Source organism: Typopeltis vanoorti, chromosome 17 (assembly GCF_054136105.1).
Source record: "Typopeltis vanoorti isolate ZY-2024b chromosome 17, IOZ_Tvanoo_1.0, whole genome shotgun sequence".
NCBI lineage: Eukaryota > Metazoa > Arthropoda > Arachnida > Uropygi > Thelyphonidae > Typopeltis > Typopeltis vanoorti.
Window position 1 is genome coordinate 65,350,942 of NC_143565.1, and position 16,180 is coordinate 65,367,121.

At 36.6% G+C, this 16,180-nt stretch overlaps 1 protein-coding gene across 1 annotated transcript in view; it reads left to right on the forward strand.

Moving 5' to 3' along the window:
- The window catches only part of LOC150097449 (recombining binding protein suppressor of hairless-like), a 419,037-nt gene that overhangs the window by 377,474 nt on the left and 25,383 nt on the right, over positions 1–16,180 (forward strand). The window contains exon 14 of the mRNA XM_090407702.1: positions 9,655–9,736. Within this exon, the coding sequence (XP_090263828.1) occupies positions 9,655–9,736 (82 nt within the window). The remainder of the gene's footprint in view (positions 1–9,654; positions 9,737–16,180) is intronic.

Sequence of the window (16,180 nt, forward strand, 5' to 3'; positions counted from 1 at the left end):
ATTCATTGTTTGGAGCATTAATAGCTGCACTTATTTTTGACAGCTCCTCACAAGTAGTGCTAATCTGTTCATGCAATTGGTGATGAATTAGCCCATTTATGAAAACGCTGGGCCTTGTTGGGCGAATGAAACTTGCTTTCAATTTTGACACAGTTTGATATTGTATTAGTGTCTCGGCACCTCTTTAAGAAGGCTAACCTGTTTAGGTGCTGTGCAAGTTTTAACTTCCACTTACTGAATGCTGTGCCTTGCATACAATATCATCTCCATGAAAATCCACTTTCCAATGAAACAGGAAGGTAATGACTGTCTGCCTTTCCTGGATACACTAGTTACACATCTTCCTGATGGTTCATTATCTTTATCTGTTTATAGAAAACCTATCACACAGTCATCAAGCTCAACAATATGGAATTCTAAAAACACTAACTCAGAGAGCTAGATCTATCTCTTCCAGTGACAATGCTCTTACTACTGAACTCACTTGTATCACACTTTTTAGCCAATGGCTACAATCTCCAAAAAAAAAAAAAAAAAAACAGACAAAATACTAAATACTCCCTGGAAATCCCCTCCATTGCCTAATACATAAAACTGTTACCATTCCATACATTTAGGGAGCATTCAAAAATATATCTGGAGTTCTTAATAAATATGAGTTCTGCATCACATTTAAACCTTATGTCAAATTAGCAACTCTCATACATTCACCTAAGAATAAACTCTCTCCTTTATCATATTCAGGAGTATAAGAAGTGTTCTGTACTTGTGGCCTGGCTTACTATGGACAGACAAGGAGAACTGTTGACATCCACCTTGGAGAACATAAGTACATTCTACTAACTATTATAATAATGGAATTAACTCACGTAAATTATTCTTTATTCATAGAATTTTCACTTGAGTATCACAGGCATCATCAGTACGAGGCTAATTAAACAATAACTGTTATATTCACAAAGCGCCACCTAAGTAGCTAAGGTTAAATTTCCTAAATTAATTTTATTATTATTATTTATTTTATTTATTTTTAATAATTTAAATTTAATTATTAAATAATACTTAATTATTCAATTATAATAATTTAAAAAATATATATATACATATATATTTTTTTCTCTTTACAATTATATGTTAGGAAAGATTTGCTGCTTTATAAAGTACTATCTCCCACAAGGGGAGGAAGACGTAGACCATCGGATCTGTTTAGGTTAGGGGAGTGAAGTAATGTTTCACATGTTTCTTTGTATAGCCATTCCATTAGGAACCGACTTTTGTGAATGACTTTTGTCTTGTTCCACTTAACTGTATGTCTGGTGTTGATGGCATGTTCTGCAATTCCAGACTATTCGGGTTCAAGGTACTGGATGTACGACTGGTGTTCTTCTAACCGGACCTGAGCAGATCTTCCTGTTTGTCCAAAATATGATAATCCACACAAGCATGGAATCTGGTAGTTACCTGGATTAGTTCCTTGGATTAGTGTTGTGCTCATGTCGATTATCATATTTTGGACAAACAGGAAGATCTGCTCAGGTCCGGTTAGAAGAACACCAGTCATACATCCAGTACCTTGAACCCGAACAGTCTGGAATTGCAGAACATGCCATCAACACCAGACATACAGTTAAGCGGAATAAGACAAAAGTCGGTTCCTAATGGAACGGCTATACAAAGAAACATGTGAAACATTACTTCACTCCCCTAACCTAAACAGATCCGATGGTCTACGTCTTTTCCCCTTGTGGGAGATAATACTTTATAAAGCAGCAAATCTTTCCTAACATATAATTGTAAAGAAAAAAAAATATATATATATTTTAAATTATTATAATTGAATAATTAAATAATTAAATTTAAATTATAATAATAATAAATAAATTTAGGAAATTTAACCTTAACTACTTAGGTGGCACTTTGTGAATATAACAGTTATTGTTTAATTAGCCTTGTACCTGTACTGATGATGCCTGTGATACTCAGGTGAAAATTCTACGAATAAAGAATAATTTATGTGAATTAATTCTGTTATTATAATAGTTAGTAATATGCCTACTCATGGTATTTCCTTATTGAAACTGATAAGTACATTCGTCACTATCATCACGGCAAAGCAGGACTAGAAGACCATGTTTAGAATACCCCATTCACACAGGATCAAATGGAAAAGTCATTATAAGTTAGACTGTTTTTGAAATCAGCTGCAGCTGATTTCAAAAACCTTAACAAGTATAGCTGTATTGATTTACCAAAAATCTGGGAGACAGTCATTTTAAGATCAAAGTAATACTTTTCTTTCTCTCTCTCTCTCTCTTTATCCAAGAATAGATGTTGCTGATTAGGATGTTAGTTCCTTGTGTTGTCTATTACAATTTTTTTTTAAACTAGTCCCACTGTTATACCAAATTGTTACTGTTTGTGTACTGTAAGAAACTGATTTTGTGCTCTGAAGATGCTGGATATAATACCAGTGAACGATCAGCAAATAAAGTAAATAAATATTATTTTCTTATTAATCTGTGTCATTGAATTAATACTGTTAAAGAAATTGACATGAACTGCCAATACATAAATCTTTCTGCTTGTCTAAGAACATATCTAAGATATGTGGGTGAAGTTTTTCACTCTCCTTAATTACCTAAACAAATGTAAACTTTCAAGCTCAGATTACAGCTTTTTTTTTTTTTTCCTAAAATTTCATGAGCATATTTTCAGATATTGTTTTGAAATTTTTGTTGTTTCTGGGGAATTTTGCTGCTGCTGCTCACTGTCACTATGTCACTATTAAATTTTTGAAACCAATCAATGCTACTTTCTTCAGTGTGGTTGTTGTCTCTTCTTATCTTTGATCTGCATTTAAGTTGATTGTGAAAAGCTTCATATACAAAATATCAATAAGTTGGAGATTGGTGAGTTGGAAGGGAAAGATCATGGATTAAAACACATAGACAATATACACTATCTATCAATAATTGTCTTGGACACTTTAGCAATTTACAGTTGATACCATCAGGCGAACCCTAATATCGGCTATGTTCACCTTTGGCTTTGATCACCTCCTGCACCTTTTGAGGAAGGCTTTCCACCAATGTACAGCAGACATCAGGTGGAACTTGTCTCCATTCCTCCATCAAAACAGCACTGAGTTCAGCGACAGATTTAGGACGTGCTGCTCTGCACCTCATTTGCCGCTCCAGTTCTTTCCACAGGTGTTCGATGAGGTTAAGACCCTGTGCAGGCTAGACATCTAACACCCATCTCTTCATACCGTTCCATAACAGCTGTTACTTTGTGCCATGTGTGTTATTGTGCCCATGTTATTGTGGGGCATTGTCAAGATGACAATGCCTCATAATAACACAGGTCCATTCCATAAAAACTCATTCCAGGAGTTTTTATTCATCATAATATTTATGTGCGTGGTAACTGCCCACAGTGTAGGCAGCACTTGATTATCCAGAATATCAAGGTACAGGTAAACCTCGCTTAACGCGATTAATTAATCCATCAATTAATGCACACTAAGTGGAATTGCATTAAGCGAATATAATAAACAATAGGAATGATTATAATTCATCCATCAGTTAGTGAAAATTTGGAAAAAAAAAATACTGTATAAGGTATATTAGTGTATAAAATCATCAAAGTTAATAAAAGCCGGTTGCTTAAATTTTTATTTAATGTCTAAACATCTGATTGAGCTACTTTTTTACAAAAAAATTAAGTAAAGCTGTTTGAATAATGCTCGACTTTTTCATCTTGTCATGCAATTTGCGATAGCTGGTGATCACTTTATCAAGATTTCGGTGGACTTTGAAGCTTCGTTTCATATCAGAATCAGTATCAAAGAAAATTTCCTTAGCATGCACAATCACATTGTGCATGCTAATGAAAACTAGCTCATTTTTTTGCAGTTAGTTTCTTAGTCATAACATTCTCTTCTTGTTTGCACTCCTTATCTTCTTCATATGCATGCTGTTCTTCTAGTTGAAGGAGATTATTCTCGCTTAAATGTTCTGCATGGGAATCTAGCAAGTTTCTGACATCTTCATTATCCAGTTCATTAAATCCAAGTTCTTTTCCAATTGTGCTGATTTCTTCAATAATGTTAGATTTTGGATTTTGTGCATGATAAACTGACATAGGCTTGAGCTTAAAGTCACCTTCTGCATTACCTCCTAATAAAAAGGTAAGATGATCTTTAGGTACTTTGTATCCAGTTCATTAAATTTAGGTACTTTTATCCAGTTCATTAAATCCAAGTTCTTTTCCAATTGTGCTGATTTCTTCAATAATGTTAGATTTTGGATTTTGTGCATGATAAACTGTCATAGGCTTGAGTTTAAAGTCACCTTCTGCATTGCCTCCTAATAAAAAGGTAAGATGATCTTTAGGTACTTTGTATCCTGGTTGAGATACTTCAGTTTTAGCTAGGAAAGTTTTAGTCAGCATGCGCTTCTAAAAGAGACCAATTTCGTCAATGTTGAATATTTGCTGATCGTCATAATCCCCCCCCCCCCCCCGAATTATCCTTTGCAATTCTTCAGGAAACTTGGCTGCAGAATCTTTATCAGCACTAGCAGATTCCCCAGTTATTATGTTATGCAGTCCAGCTCGATTTTTAAAACGGTCAAACCATCCCAAACTCACAATAAAGCTTTCACATTCCTCTTGAAATTTAGTCTCTTTCAATGAGGTAAAAATATTGAGATCTTTTGCATGAATATTCCCTGTATTATGTGTTATTCTTTTTTGGTGATAACCCTCAATCCAGAGTGATAGAAGACGCTCCATCTCGATCATTAAATAGCTTCTGTTTCGGGTGATCTGCATGCTTAAAGTAGTAGCAACTTTTCTTGTTCTTTGTATTCTTTACTCTTATTCTCTAATGTAGTCCAAATTGTAGACTGGCTGTATCCCCAGTCTCGCACAATCATTGTATTACTAGCGCCACTTTCATGTCTCTTAATAACTTCCAGCTTTTCTGCTCGCTGCAGGTTGGTGACAAAAAAAAAATGTTACATAATATAAAATATTTGCGGTAACTGATTATCGTGTATGTCGATTCGCATTAAGCAAGGTTTTCCTGTACTGAGCTGCCATCATGGAACCACAGGCAACAACCATTGGTCCCACTCGAAACCAACTGAATGCACCATTACTCCTTCACCACCAGACTTTATTGTGGATACAACACACTATGGTAACAAGGGTTCACCAGGCTGCCTCCACACCCACACCATGCTATCAGACTGGAAACAGGTGAACCTTGATTCATCGCTCCAGAGTACCTTTTCCACTGGTTTAGTTGTTTAGTTCACTCTTTCATGAAAACCCAGTAAATGGAGTTCTTTTCGTACAGTATTTAGTGCTCACCATGGTGTTACTGGCACTCTGAAACTCTTCACAGATGGTCTGTGCTGGTTGTAGCTGGTTTTTACATGCCATTCGTTTTAACACCCTCCTTTCCCTGTCAGTCATTTCTGATGCCCACCTTAGTTGTTTTCCTGCGCTGGTGATGCCAGAATGTCTCCATTTGTTGATCACATTGCCAAAAAAAATTAAGAAATATTTTATATATTATTTAATATTTCGATTATATTTAGCTTTCTGAAAATTTTATTCCATAAAAAGTCATTAATAATATCCTTTCTTACTACAGGCTTGGTAGATGGAATATTATTTATTACAGAATTGGGATAGGATAGTAAGGGAGAAAGGGCACCATATTTAAGAATATTTAGGGATAATAGTTATATGCAACTAATACTTATAGTTAACCACTTACATATTCCTATTAACTATTAATAGTTAGAATAGTTATTAGGGAGAATAAAATATTTAAGAATAGTTAAAAAGAAAAAAAACACGTTCCAGTTTAGTTTTTTCACTTCTAAGTTAAGTTCTCCATTTATACCTATTCCCATTGTTTTAGTTTTACTATATTTATCTGCATAACATAATTTTTACTGTTCTGATATAGATTTTTAATCATATACAGGGTGGCCATAAAATAACTTTCCCTCTTTGGAGGCATCTGTAGCTAAAACCAATAAACGGAATGAGACCAAATTTTATATCGAGACTTTTGAAGGCATGGGGAGATGATTTCTGTGAAAAAAAGATTGAAAAAAAATGATTTCTCCTAGTACCAAAAGTCCAATAGGGGAAATTTTGGCGCTGGCGGAGCCAAAAGCTGTCAAATATTTGCAGTAAATGCAGGTAAAAAGGATTATGCAAATTTTACTGTGCATACATGACAGCAGCGCAACCAGTTCTATTTAAAAAGGGATTGGGAACATTCAGGCAGTTATTCGAATGACTGACGAATTGTGCTCAATATGCGTCCTACCTTGCCGCAGCGTGCTTTACTTGTTAAGTTGTTTTACCTTAAACAGTGCAATACCATGGTAGCCCTTCGGGAATTTAGAAAGCTTCATAACCTGGTCCTATGTCAGCTGTAGCACTGAGAGCTTTGATTAAGAAGTTTAAAGAAACTGGATCACTAGGAGTTAGACCTGGCAGAGGATGGAAAGCAGTGCATGAAGAGACAGTAACAGACGTTACTGTCTCTTCTTGCACTGCTTTGTTCGACGGCAATGTTTGCAGTGTTCAACGACACAGGGACCAGTACTGGTCCAGGCACTCTTGCCATAGCTCGCAAATTTGATATGGCTTATGGTACAGTCTAGAAAATCTTACGGAAAATGCTTCGCTTCTATCCATATAAGTTCAGTGGTGTGCAAGTACTAACTACCGCAGATTATGATAAGCGCATGACCTTCACGCTAACATTTCTTGCCCGAATGGAGGTTGACAATGACTGGCCTTGGAGAATATTGTGGGATGATGAGGCTCATTTTTATATGAATGGGTCAGTCAACACTCACAACTGCAGAATTTGAGCATCTGAACATCCCCAAGTGATCCAGCAAGTACCACTGCATTCTCCAAAAGTAACCGTGTGGTGTGGCTTCACAGCCGATTTCATAATAGGACCATACTTTTTTGAGCATATTACCCCTACAGATCCTGTAACTTGCTCCATTACTGGAGAGATTTATTGACAAATGCTGGAAAATTTTGTCATTCCTGCATTGCAGCAAAGACAATGTTTGGACTCCATAATTTTTATGCAGGATGGAGCACAGCCACACATGAAAAGTTCAGTACAGCACCTTTTACGCCAGCATTTCACTAATGAGAGGGTTATCAGTCAGTGCTTTCTGACGGCATGGCCGCCTCGATCCCCGAACATCACTCCATGTGACTTTTGGCTGTGGGGGTATTTGAAATCTGTTGTGTATGTTGGTGGCATTCCCAACTTGAATGTCTTGAAAGAGAACATAAAACGGGCTGTTAGAACATCCAATCTGATTCCTTACGCTCAGCTGTAGAACATGTTGCACACCGGATGCAATTTGTTGTACACAAGAAAGGTCAGCACGTTGAAAATCATGTACGTGGTCCAGAGGACCCGGATTCTGATTAAATAAAACATTATTTCCTGTGAGTTCAATCACTACATTAATTTCTGTGTGTCTCGCAGGTTGTTGTTTTAGTTTAATTATTATTATCCTTATTATCATTGTAACATGCCACATATCCAGCTGGAATGAGTGATGCGGCTGTCGCTTACACCATCAAAAGGTTGTTATTCCATTTTATCTGCCTTTAATGTAATTATCCGCTTGTTTTTGGCTCCAGCAGCACCAAAACTTCCCTTTTCAGCGACTTTTGGTACTAAATCTTTTTTTTTCGCAGAAATCGCCTTCAAAAGTCTCAATTTAATATTTGGTCTCATTCCGTTTATTGGTTTTAGCTACATATGCCTCCAAAGAGGGAAATCTATTTTATCGGCACCCTGTACTTTAAGTCTTTGTGTCTGGAGTTGAGGTTAAAGTGTCAGACAAGTTAGAGAGGACCAAGATTCAGAATTGGGGGTTGACAACAGCAGCATTCTCTTTGATGGACAGCATGGATTTCCTAAAGGAAAATCATGTTTTAGCAATCTACATATAACAAAGTGACAAATGCATTAGACGAGAGAGATGTACACACAGTGGTATATGTTTGCAAAGTCCTTTGATAGATTATCACATGATAGGCTGGTAATTAAACTGGAATGGATGACGTTGGATAGTAGATTGTTGTGCTGAATTGGAATTGGTGGTGTGATAGGTATCAGAAGTTGCGTGGGGGGTGGGACTACACAATGAGTGGAATATCATTAGTGATATACCCCAGTGACCTGTGTTGAGGCTGTTGTTGTTTAACTTGTATGTTGATGATATTGAGAAGGTATGAATGGTGATATTTACCAGATGATGCAAAGTTGGGAAGAACTGTCAGGAATAGAGTCGATATGACTTTTCAAGATTAGACTGGATTTGAATAGATTGGGTAAATGGGGAAGTGACAACAAGCAACTGGAAACTCAGTTTCCAGTTGATTGTTGCAAAAGATAAGATTTTAAAATTCAGGAAGCAAAGATCGGATGCAGAGTATACAATTGTTGGTAGGGGGTATCTTAGAGGAAGTGGAAGAAATCAGGGATCTGGAGATGATGGTGGATAAGGACCTAAAATTTCGGTGATATATTGCTAAATTTGGAGGACAGCACAACCAATTATGGCAATGATGCAAAGGATACAGATGTGTGTGTGTGTGTATAAGTAAGGATGCTATGGTTACATTGTATGATGCTTTCATCAGGCTGCATATGGATTATTGTGCACAGATTTGGTCACTTGGTTTTCAAAAGGATATTGGAAAGGGTCAGGGGATAATTGACTAATGTGGTTTCTGAATCAATGGAAATGCAGTTTGCAGAGTCTAGCTGACAGGAAGAGGTATATGATTGAGACAAGTAAATTGGTAAGGGGTTATTACCAAATTAATGTAGATGAGATTTTTTTTTTCCCCCATAGAAATTGGAAGACAGAAAGAGGACAAGAGACCATCCATGAAAGCTGTATAAGGGGAATGTAAGGAAAATTAGGTATTTTTTCATGGAGAGTGATGGGAATTCATAGTGTGAGAGTGTAGAGATGGTGAATATATTTAAGGCATGGTATGATGAGCTGTGTGAGTGACAGTTGGGCCTGCCATGATGATGATGTTACTGATAGTAAAGAAAATGATCACCAACTTATAACATTATACTTGGTAACATAATGCTTATTATGGAAAACAAACACTCATTTTTGGAAATATGCCTGTTATGCCACTTTGTACAAAACTATCAGAATTCATAGCAAAAATAGAATAGTGTTTCATTAATAGCCAAAAAAATACGCTTGTCCTTAACATTATTATATAATCAAAATGCATTAATAAAAACACTTTTCATTATATGCATATTTGTTTACATAAATGTTTACTATGTACAGTAATTTATTAACAAGATGAGCCTTATTCAAAAATTTGCTATATACTATTGACCTTGTTTCTCTTTCCTTTAAAAAGATGATTTGCAAATAGCTTAACTGAATATTCACTTTCCTGTATGGTTACTGAAACCAAGCCAGAGAATTTGTTTGTTAAAATCATACTATGTAGATCATTTCTTTCCATCAAATGATGCTTATAGTATAGTAACTAATAGAACTTGTACAGTTGAATATTATTGATGATGATTATTAATGCCTTCAGGTGTCAAGAGAGCATGCTTTGTGTAGTGCCAGATATATCAGCATTCAGAGAAGGATGGCAGTGGGTACGCCAGCCTACACAGGTTAGGATTCTCACAGAATTATGTGCACTTATTTTGAATTAGTTTTTTCAGTCTAGCATTTTATGAAATTCTGATACCACCTATATAAAATGACCCTCAGTAAAAATAAGATGAAAGATTGTGAAATATAGTGTGTTATATGGCCTTTGTTATTTTATGATAGTTCATACACTGAGAAATCAGTCTATTTTTAGAAATTGTTTTCTGGATAATTTTCATCTAGGACATGACAAACTTACAAGCTGTAATAATCTTGAGATAAGCTCATTAATTAATACACCTGTTATGGTTTTAAGTATTCATTTTACAATAAGAATTACAGATCAACTTGACTACTTTTTTCTGATACAGCACTTGTAGCCCTTGCTGAAATCATAGTTCTACTTCTGATTTCAACCATTGAGATCAGGTAATACAGACGAGGATTGGGTGCACTCTGTATGGGTGGTGTGTCCAAGAGTTTTTCTTTCCACTGTATGCCCTCTACTTAATTTACCCAAACATTTAATTACCATAAACATTTAGCAATCACGGTGTAGGTTACAAACTCTCCCTCAAAGGGGAGGAGGGGAAAAAAAATATTTCACCAGCATTTGCAGCATAAACACAAATATAAATGATGTATATCATTTATATTTGTGTAAATATAATGATTAGTAGCACTTGTGCGATCTGATGTCCCATGCCATATAATGCCAAATCTTGAATCCTGTTTTTGATCTTCTCCTGCTCAGTGTTATCTTGTCCCATTTTTTAGATTCTCAATTAGTAAGTGGTGCTCATGTATAGTAGGCAGCCAATCAGATGTAAGCTAGGTATAAAGTAAAATAATAAAACAAACGATGAATATTAATCTCAGATTAACTCTGAAGAAATAACAAAAAATGAAGTAAATTAAGGCCAAACAAGATTTCCAGAGTTTTAAACAGAGCAATATGGAAAAATAAAAATATTGCACCTGACAAATATATATAAAAGCATAATAAGACCAGTTTTAAGTTATACATCTGAAACAGTTAAACACTACTACTTCATTAAGAAAATTGTGGGGAAAAAAATTTATATTATCAGAAATGAAGAAATACACAAAAAAGTGTGCCTTACAACTAATAAATGAATGAATAGCAAAAAGAAAGAATTAGAGAAATAGAAAAGTGAAAACAAATACTAGAAGAGCAGTTGTAAGACCACAAAATGGCAGAAGGATAGATTGCAACAAACAGTTTTCAAGAGGTCTAAGACCTAAGGTGGAACTTATCTGCAGCCTAACTAAACCACCTGTACAGCTGAAAGAGATTTGCTATAAGCAGTGATGTAAGCTCAGATCATCAACCTACTAACTAGATAATCTTCTCCACTTTCTTCACAAACTATCTTCTTTTAACCAGATAACCCTTCTTCTTCTTCCAGATACATATAGGCACCTCTCTGCTCAGTAACTTAAACCATAATCTTGTGCAGTTTCCTCTTCCACAAAAGGCCCTTCACTAAGAATTCTTCTGCTTCCTATCTCCTAAATGTTTGCTCCACATGAGTTACCGAAATTATCCTCATTGAAATGGAGACATCCCTTTCTCAATCTGTTCCCCTCCTTGTGAGGCACTTGTTCATGGTGAAAGGGATCTCTCAGTGATAGTACGGGCTCTTTTCATTCTTCCTCTTTTTCTATATTTTTCTTCCCATATTCTTTGTCCCTCTTCTCCCGAGCCGCTTGCACTCTCCTATCTTCCAGACCACTATCATTGGAATCCCACACCGTGCCATGGCATGTGAACCATGTACATCCAGAAAGAGAGAACCTTGTAACATCACTACGCTTTTTCAGCAAGGTAGTCCTGGATGGTCCAGCCAAAATCAGTTGGCAAGTGGGCTTGCCTGCAAGTGTAACTGGTGCTGCAGTAAATATTGTCGATCAGCACAAAAAAGTACAAATTGGTCCACTTTTCATTAAAAACCTGACAAGAATCACTTGATTTAAGCTTTTTACTCATAGACGCCATAGTGATGGAAGGTGAACTCAAAAAATGATCCAAAATGGCCATGTAACGGTCATTATCCACTGAATATGTCTCACACTAATGAAAAAGGCTGGCAATATAAAAGCACAATAGGCTATGGCTGATATGACGAACCTGCATGCACTTATACACGAATATCACACTGTTCACGACTGACTGACTGGCTGTGGATGAGATCCTCTTTTATTTATATGAAAATAACGAAGTATCGAGAACCTTCGAGATGTATCTGGAAGGCACCAGACAGCGCACTCGAATGAACTACTGCTTCAGCCATCTACCTGCGACGATAGTACTAGTACTTAAGTACCGCTTGGTGCTGGTAGATGGCTGAAGAAGTATATCTATTTAATATTTATTTTTATAGGATTTTATGTAAAGTATTAAATGCACGGTGTTCCTTGTGAATCTGGAAAGCATCTTACAATTCTAAATACTGCAGTATAGCTTAGTGGCCTGCGGGCTTCATTGAAATTATTTTTTATTCATTAATCACATTTTAATGTTAAGTAGTTATTTTTTCAAAATGGCTGGCGTGCATTGAAGACCCCCCCCCCCCACTGACATAATCCATAAGGACAGAACCATACCCCTTCTAGCAAGTCCCACTCAATAACGAGGCAGTTGCCATCTTGCTCTCCCTGTGATGCATCTACTTACCTCCCTATGCAGAATATCTAACAGGATGATCTTGATGACCTCAGTGCAGTTACTACCCCTATAATTTTAGTTGTAGATTTAAGCAGAAAGGGTTGTAGAGTATCTTGACAACAATAATCTCTTGAACACGAGAAGAAACACCATCTTTCATAGACCTGCTTAAACATTCACTAAATTGACTCAACTTTCTGCTCACCCTCCCACTTTTTAATTGAGAAACTAAAAACAACTTGTAGGAGTGATCATTTTCTGTGATATCCATATCTGCATGGGCTACAGTAGTGAACAAATTAATCTGAACACTCCACATTTTAAAGAAAAATTGTGATTTTGCAAGAAAATAAGTACAAAAATTAAATTCCAACTTTACCTAATAATTTATTTGTGCTCCTCTGTTCCTAATAAGTTACTGTATCCTAATAAGGCATGGACTCTACCAAATTAGCAATTATATATTTGGTTTAATCCTTTATCCAAGTGTAAGCAAGCAAAGTTTGTGCCTGAAGTATTTTCAGGACTGGGGCAACTCGTGGTAAAGGTGGTATAAGTTCTCATTAGTTGGATAAAGGTTTAAACCAAATATATAATTGATAGCATAGCCAAGTGAAAAAAACTTCCATCTACCAAATTAGAACACGTTTTTCTTATTTCTGCACCTCGAAACCATACTTTTATAATGGATTGTATTAAGTTATCCTTTGTATCACGATTTAATTTTCCAAGTCCCTTTTTCACCATGGCCTACAAATTTTCGGTTGGGTTGAGAGTTACCTGGCTACTAAGCAATTGGATGTTGTGATTTTTGAGAAACTTACTTATTTTGAAGTGCAGCATGAAACGAGATCCTATTGGAAGATGCATTCTTTGTCTTTCTGGATCTGTGGGACCACTCTTTTCTCCAATATTTTTATGTATGGTCGCTTTTCATCATACTGGCATGTCTAAAACAACCCCAGAATGTTATTTTAGCTGGTTGTTTAGCTTGTTGAAGGTGGGTGGGAGAAGTTTTCTCAACTGCTGATTTTTGAACATAGGGTACTTGCTCTCCTTGGACAAAGAAATGGCTCTCATTTGAGAATATGACTTTCTTCCACTTCTCAGCAGCCAATCTTTGTACACTTGCCCACTGGAGTCTCTTTTTCTGCATAGCCTTCATTAACAACTGTTTTTCTGTGGGCAGTCCTTCCTTCTTCCAACAAGCTTCAATAGGCCGTCATGTCAGAAACACTAATTCCACTACTGCCAAGTCTCTGTTTAAGTCTACAGAAGACAATCTTGGATTCATTTTGCTTTTCCTAACTAATAAATGATCTTAAGTGTAGTTTTCTTTTTTCACCCACATTTTTCTTTTCTGTCAAGAGAAAAAGATGCATGTCTCCCTAAACCTCTTTAAAATCTCATTAACAGTACCCAAACCAATGCCACACTCACTGGCAATTTGCCTTTGAGTCAGCAGCTTCTTTATGCTATTAAAAATGCACAACACTTTTAATAAACATCGTAGAGACAGTTAAAGCATACAACACTCAACCAAAATAGTGAACTGAAACACAAACCAAACCAAAAATTTGGCTTGTTCGTACTAATTTGTTTGCTACTGTATCTCTACGGAAAATAGAGAAAGTTGATTGGCTAACTTTCTTTTCCTTAGCAGCAAAATTTGGTTCTGCGACAGGCAGCTTATCTCCTAACAGTGAATCGCATGACAGACTATTACACGAGCTGCCACAATTTCAATACCTAAATCATCTAGTTGGTGTCCATTTTCCTTAAACCACAGTGAAATGATGATTGCACAGCAATGAAATAAAGTTCAGTATACAAAGCCTAGAACATCATTATCCTACAACAGCAAACCTCATTGCTTTCAAATGTAATTGTGCCCGAGCAAGATACAAGAGTGATACCAAACGTTTCTGGCCTGACCAACTTTTAGAGATGATAGAAAGAAAACAGCTGTGTCACTTTTCACATCTCTGAATTAACATTTCTATGTCTTTGAAAAAAACCTGTGTAACGTTTCTATGCCCTTGAAAAGAGCCTGTTTAGCTCAGTAGAAGTAGCATTTACACTCTGCTGCGCTTGACCTCACGAAGAAAGACTTGAGTTCAAATCTAGGTGCTGACTAGAGGAACATTTTTTAAGCCTTTTTTCATCCAGTTCCTGAGTTAGCCGATCTATGGCACAGGAAAGCAAGTTTTTTCTCCCAGAAACTCTGGTTTTTCGTCCCATAAACTAAAGAAAATTGGCCATCGAACCAACACTGTTTTCAGACATTAAAAATATTGTATTAGGGTTAGGGAACATGAGATGGCAACACTTATTAACCTCCTTCTTCACTGCATGCCGATTAATTAGTGATTGCTTTAGGCCAGTTATCTCTAATTGGTGGAGATTGAACTGCCCACTCAGTCTCCAAAAAGTTAGATAGGGCTAAAACGACCTTGCCTACTCTCTATATGGAAACAAAAAGGCATTAACTGTTTTTTTTTAATATGCCCTTGAAAAAATAGTCTGTACTTTTGTCTGCAAAATGGCCTAAAACTGCAAATTTTCTTCCTCGAAAATCTTTCTTCAGTTTCGAGAAGAGGCAGTAGTCATTGGGTGCTAGTTCTGGGCTATAGGATGGGTCTTTAACATCCTGGAAGCTACAGTCCTTCACTGCAGCCTTCGCAACAATATCTGTATGGACTGGAGCATTGTCATGAAGCAAGCTAACACCATGACTCGGCATTCCTTGTCTCATCTCCTTTATGGTGTCGCACAGTTTGTGCAGGAGTGAAGCATAATATTCTGCATTCGCAGTGGTATTACTTTCCTTGAAAGCAATCAAGATAATTCCCTGGCAATCCCAAAAGATTGATGCCACGATCTTGGTGGATTGAGTGACCTTAGCTTTTCTTGGTGGTGCTTTGCCTGGTTTGTGCCACTCCATGGATTCCCTTTTGGAAAGAGGATCATAATAAAGGACCATGGTTTCATCCCCAGTGACAATGGATCCAGTAATTCTGATTCCCTTGCCAAAGCTCTAAAAACCTGCAGGAACAGGTCACACAATGCTCTTTCTGAATTGGAGAGAGAAGTTGGGGAACCCACCTTGCATTGACTTTTGTCATGTGAAACTTCACATGAATGATGCGAAAGACAGTTGTTTTAGAAAGCCCCATCCTTGCTGAGATTTCTCTGAGCTTCAGTCATCTGTCATTGAGCAGTTCCATCTCAACAAGAGAGACATTTTCTTCAGTCATCGCTTACCCAGGCCGACCATCTGGGATTGGAGAGAGAGAGAGCATCAAAGATGATCCACAAAGATCATCTTTAATGCTCTCTTCCTAAGCGAAACTGTTTAGCCCATTCCTTCATGATGGAGAAGCTTCCCCATAAACACCATCCGATCGCTGTTTGATAGTACTTGGAGAAAGCCCTTTGGTGAAAAACTATCACAGCATGGTACTCAATTTTTAACATTACAGTCACCTAGTTTACCACGTGTTATTCAGACAAATGCCTCCAACTGAATGACACAGGTAGAGAGTTGAAACTGGTACACTAAGCTCTCTCTAATGCTAATTCAATTCATCCAGTCTTATGGGACAATATCAAGTCATCAGAAATCAAGGAGAACCGTTTCACGTGGTCTCCATTCACACACGATTTTCATAGTCTACAAATCTTGCGATTGTTTAATGTTATGTTCTTGATAAAAATTTTATCAAGATAAAAAATAATAATGTCATCCAAAAGAAGCAATTACGATTCTTCTACA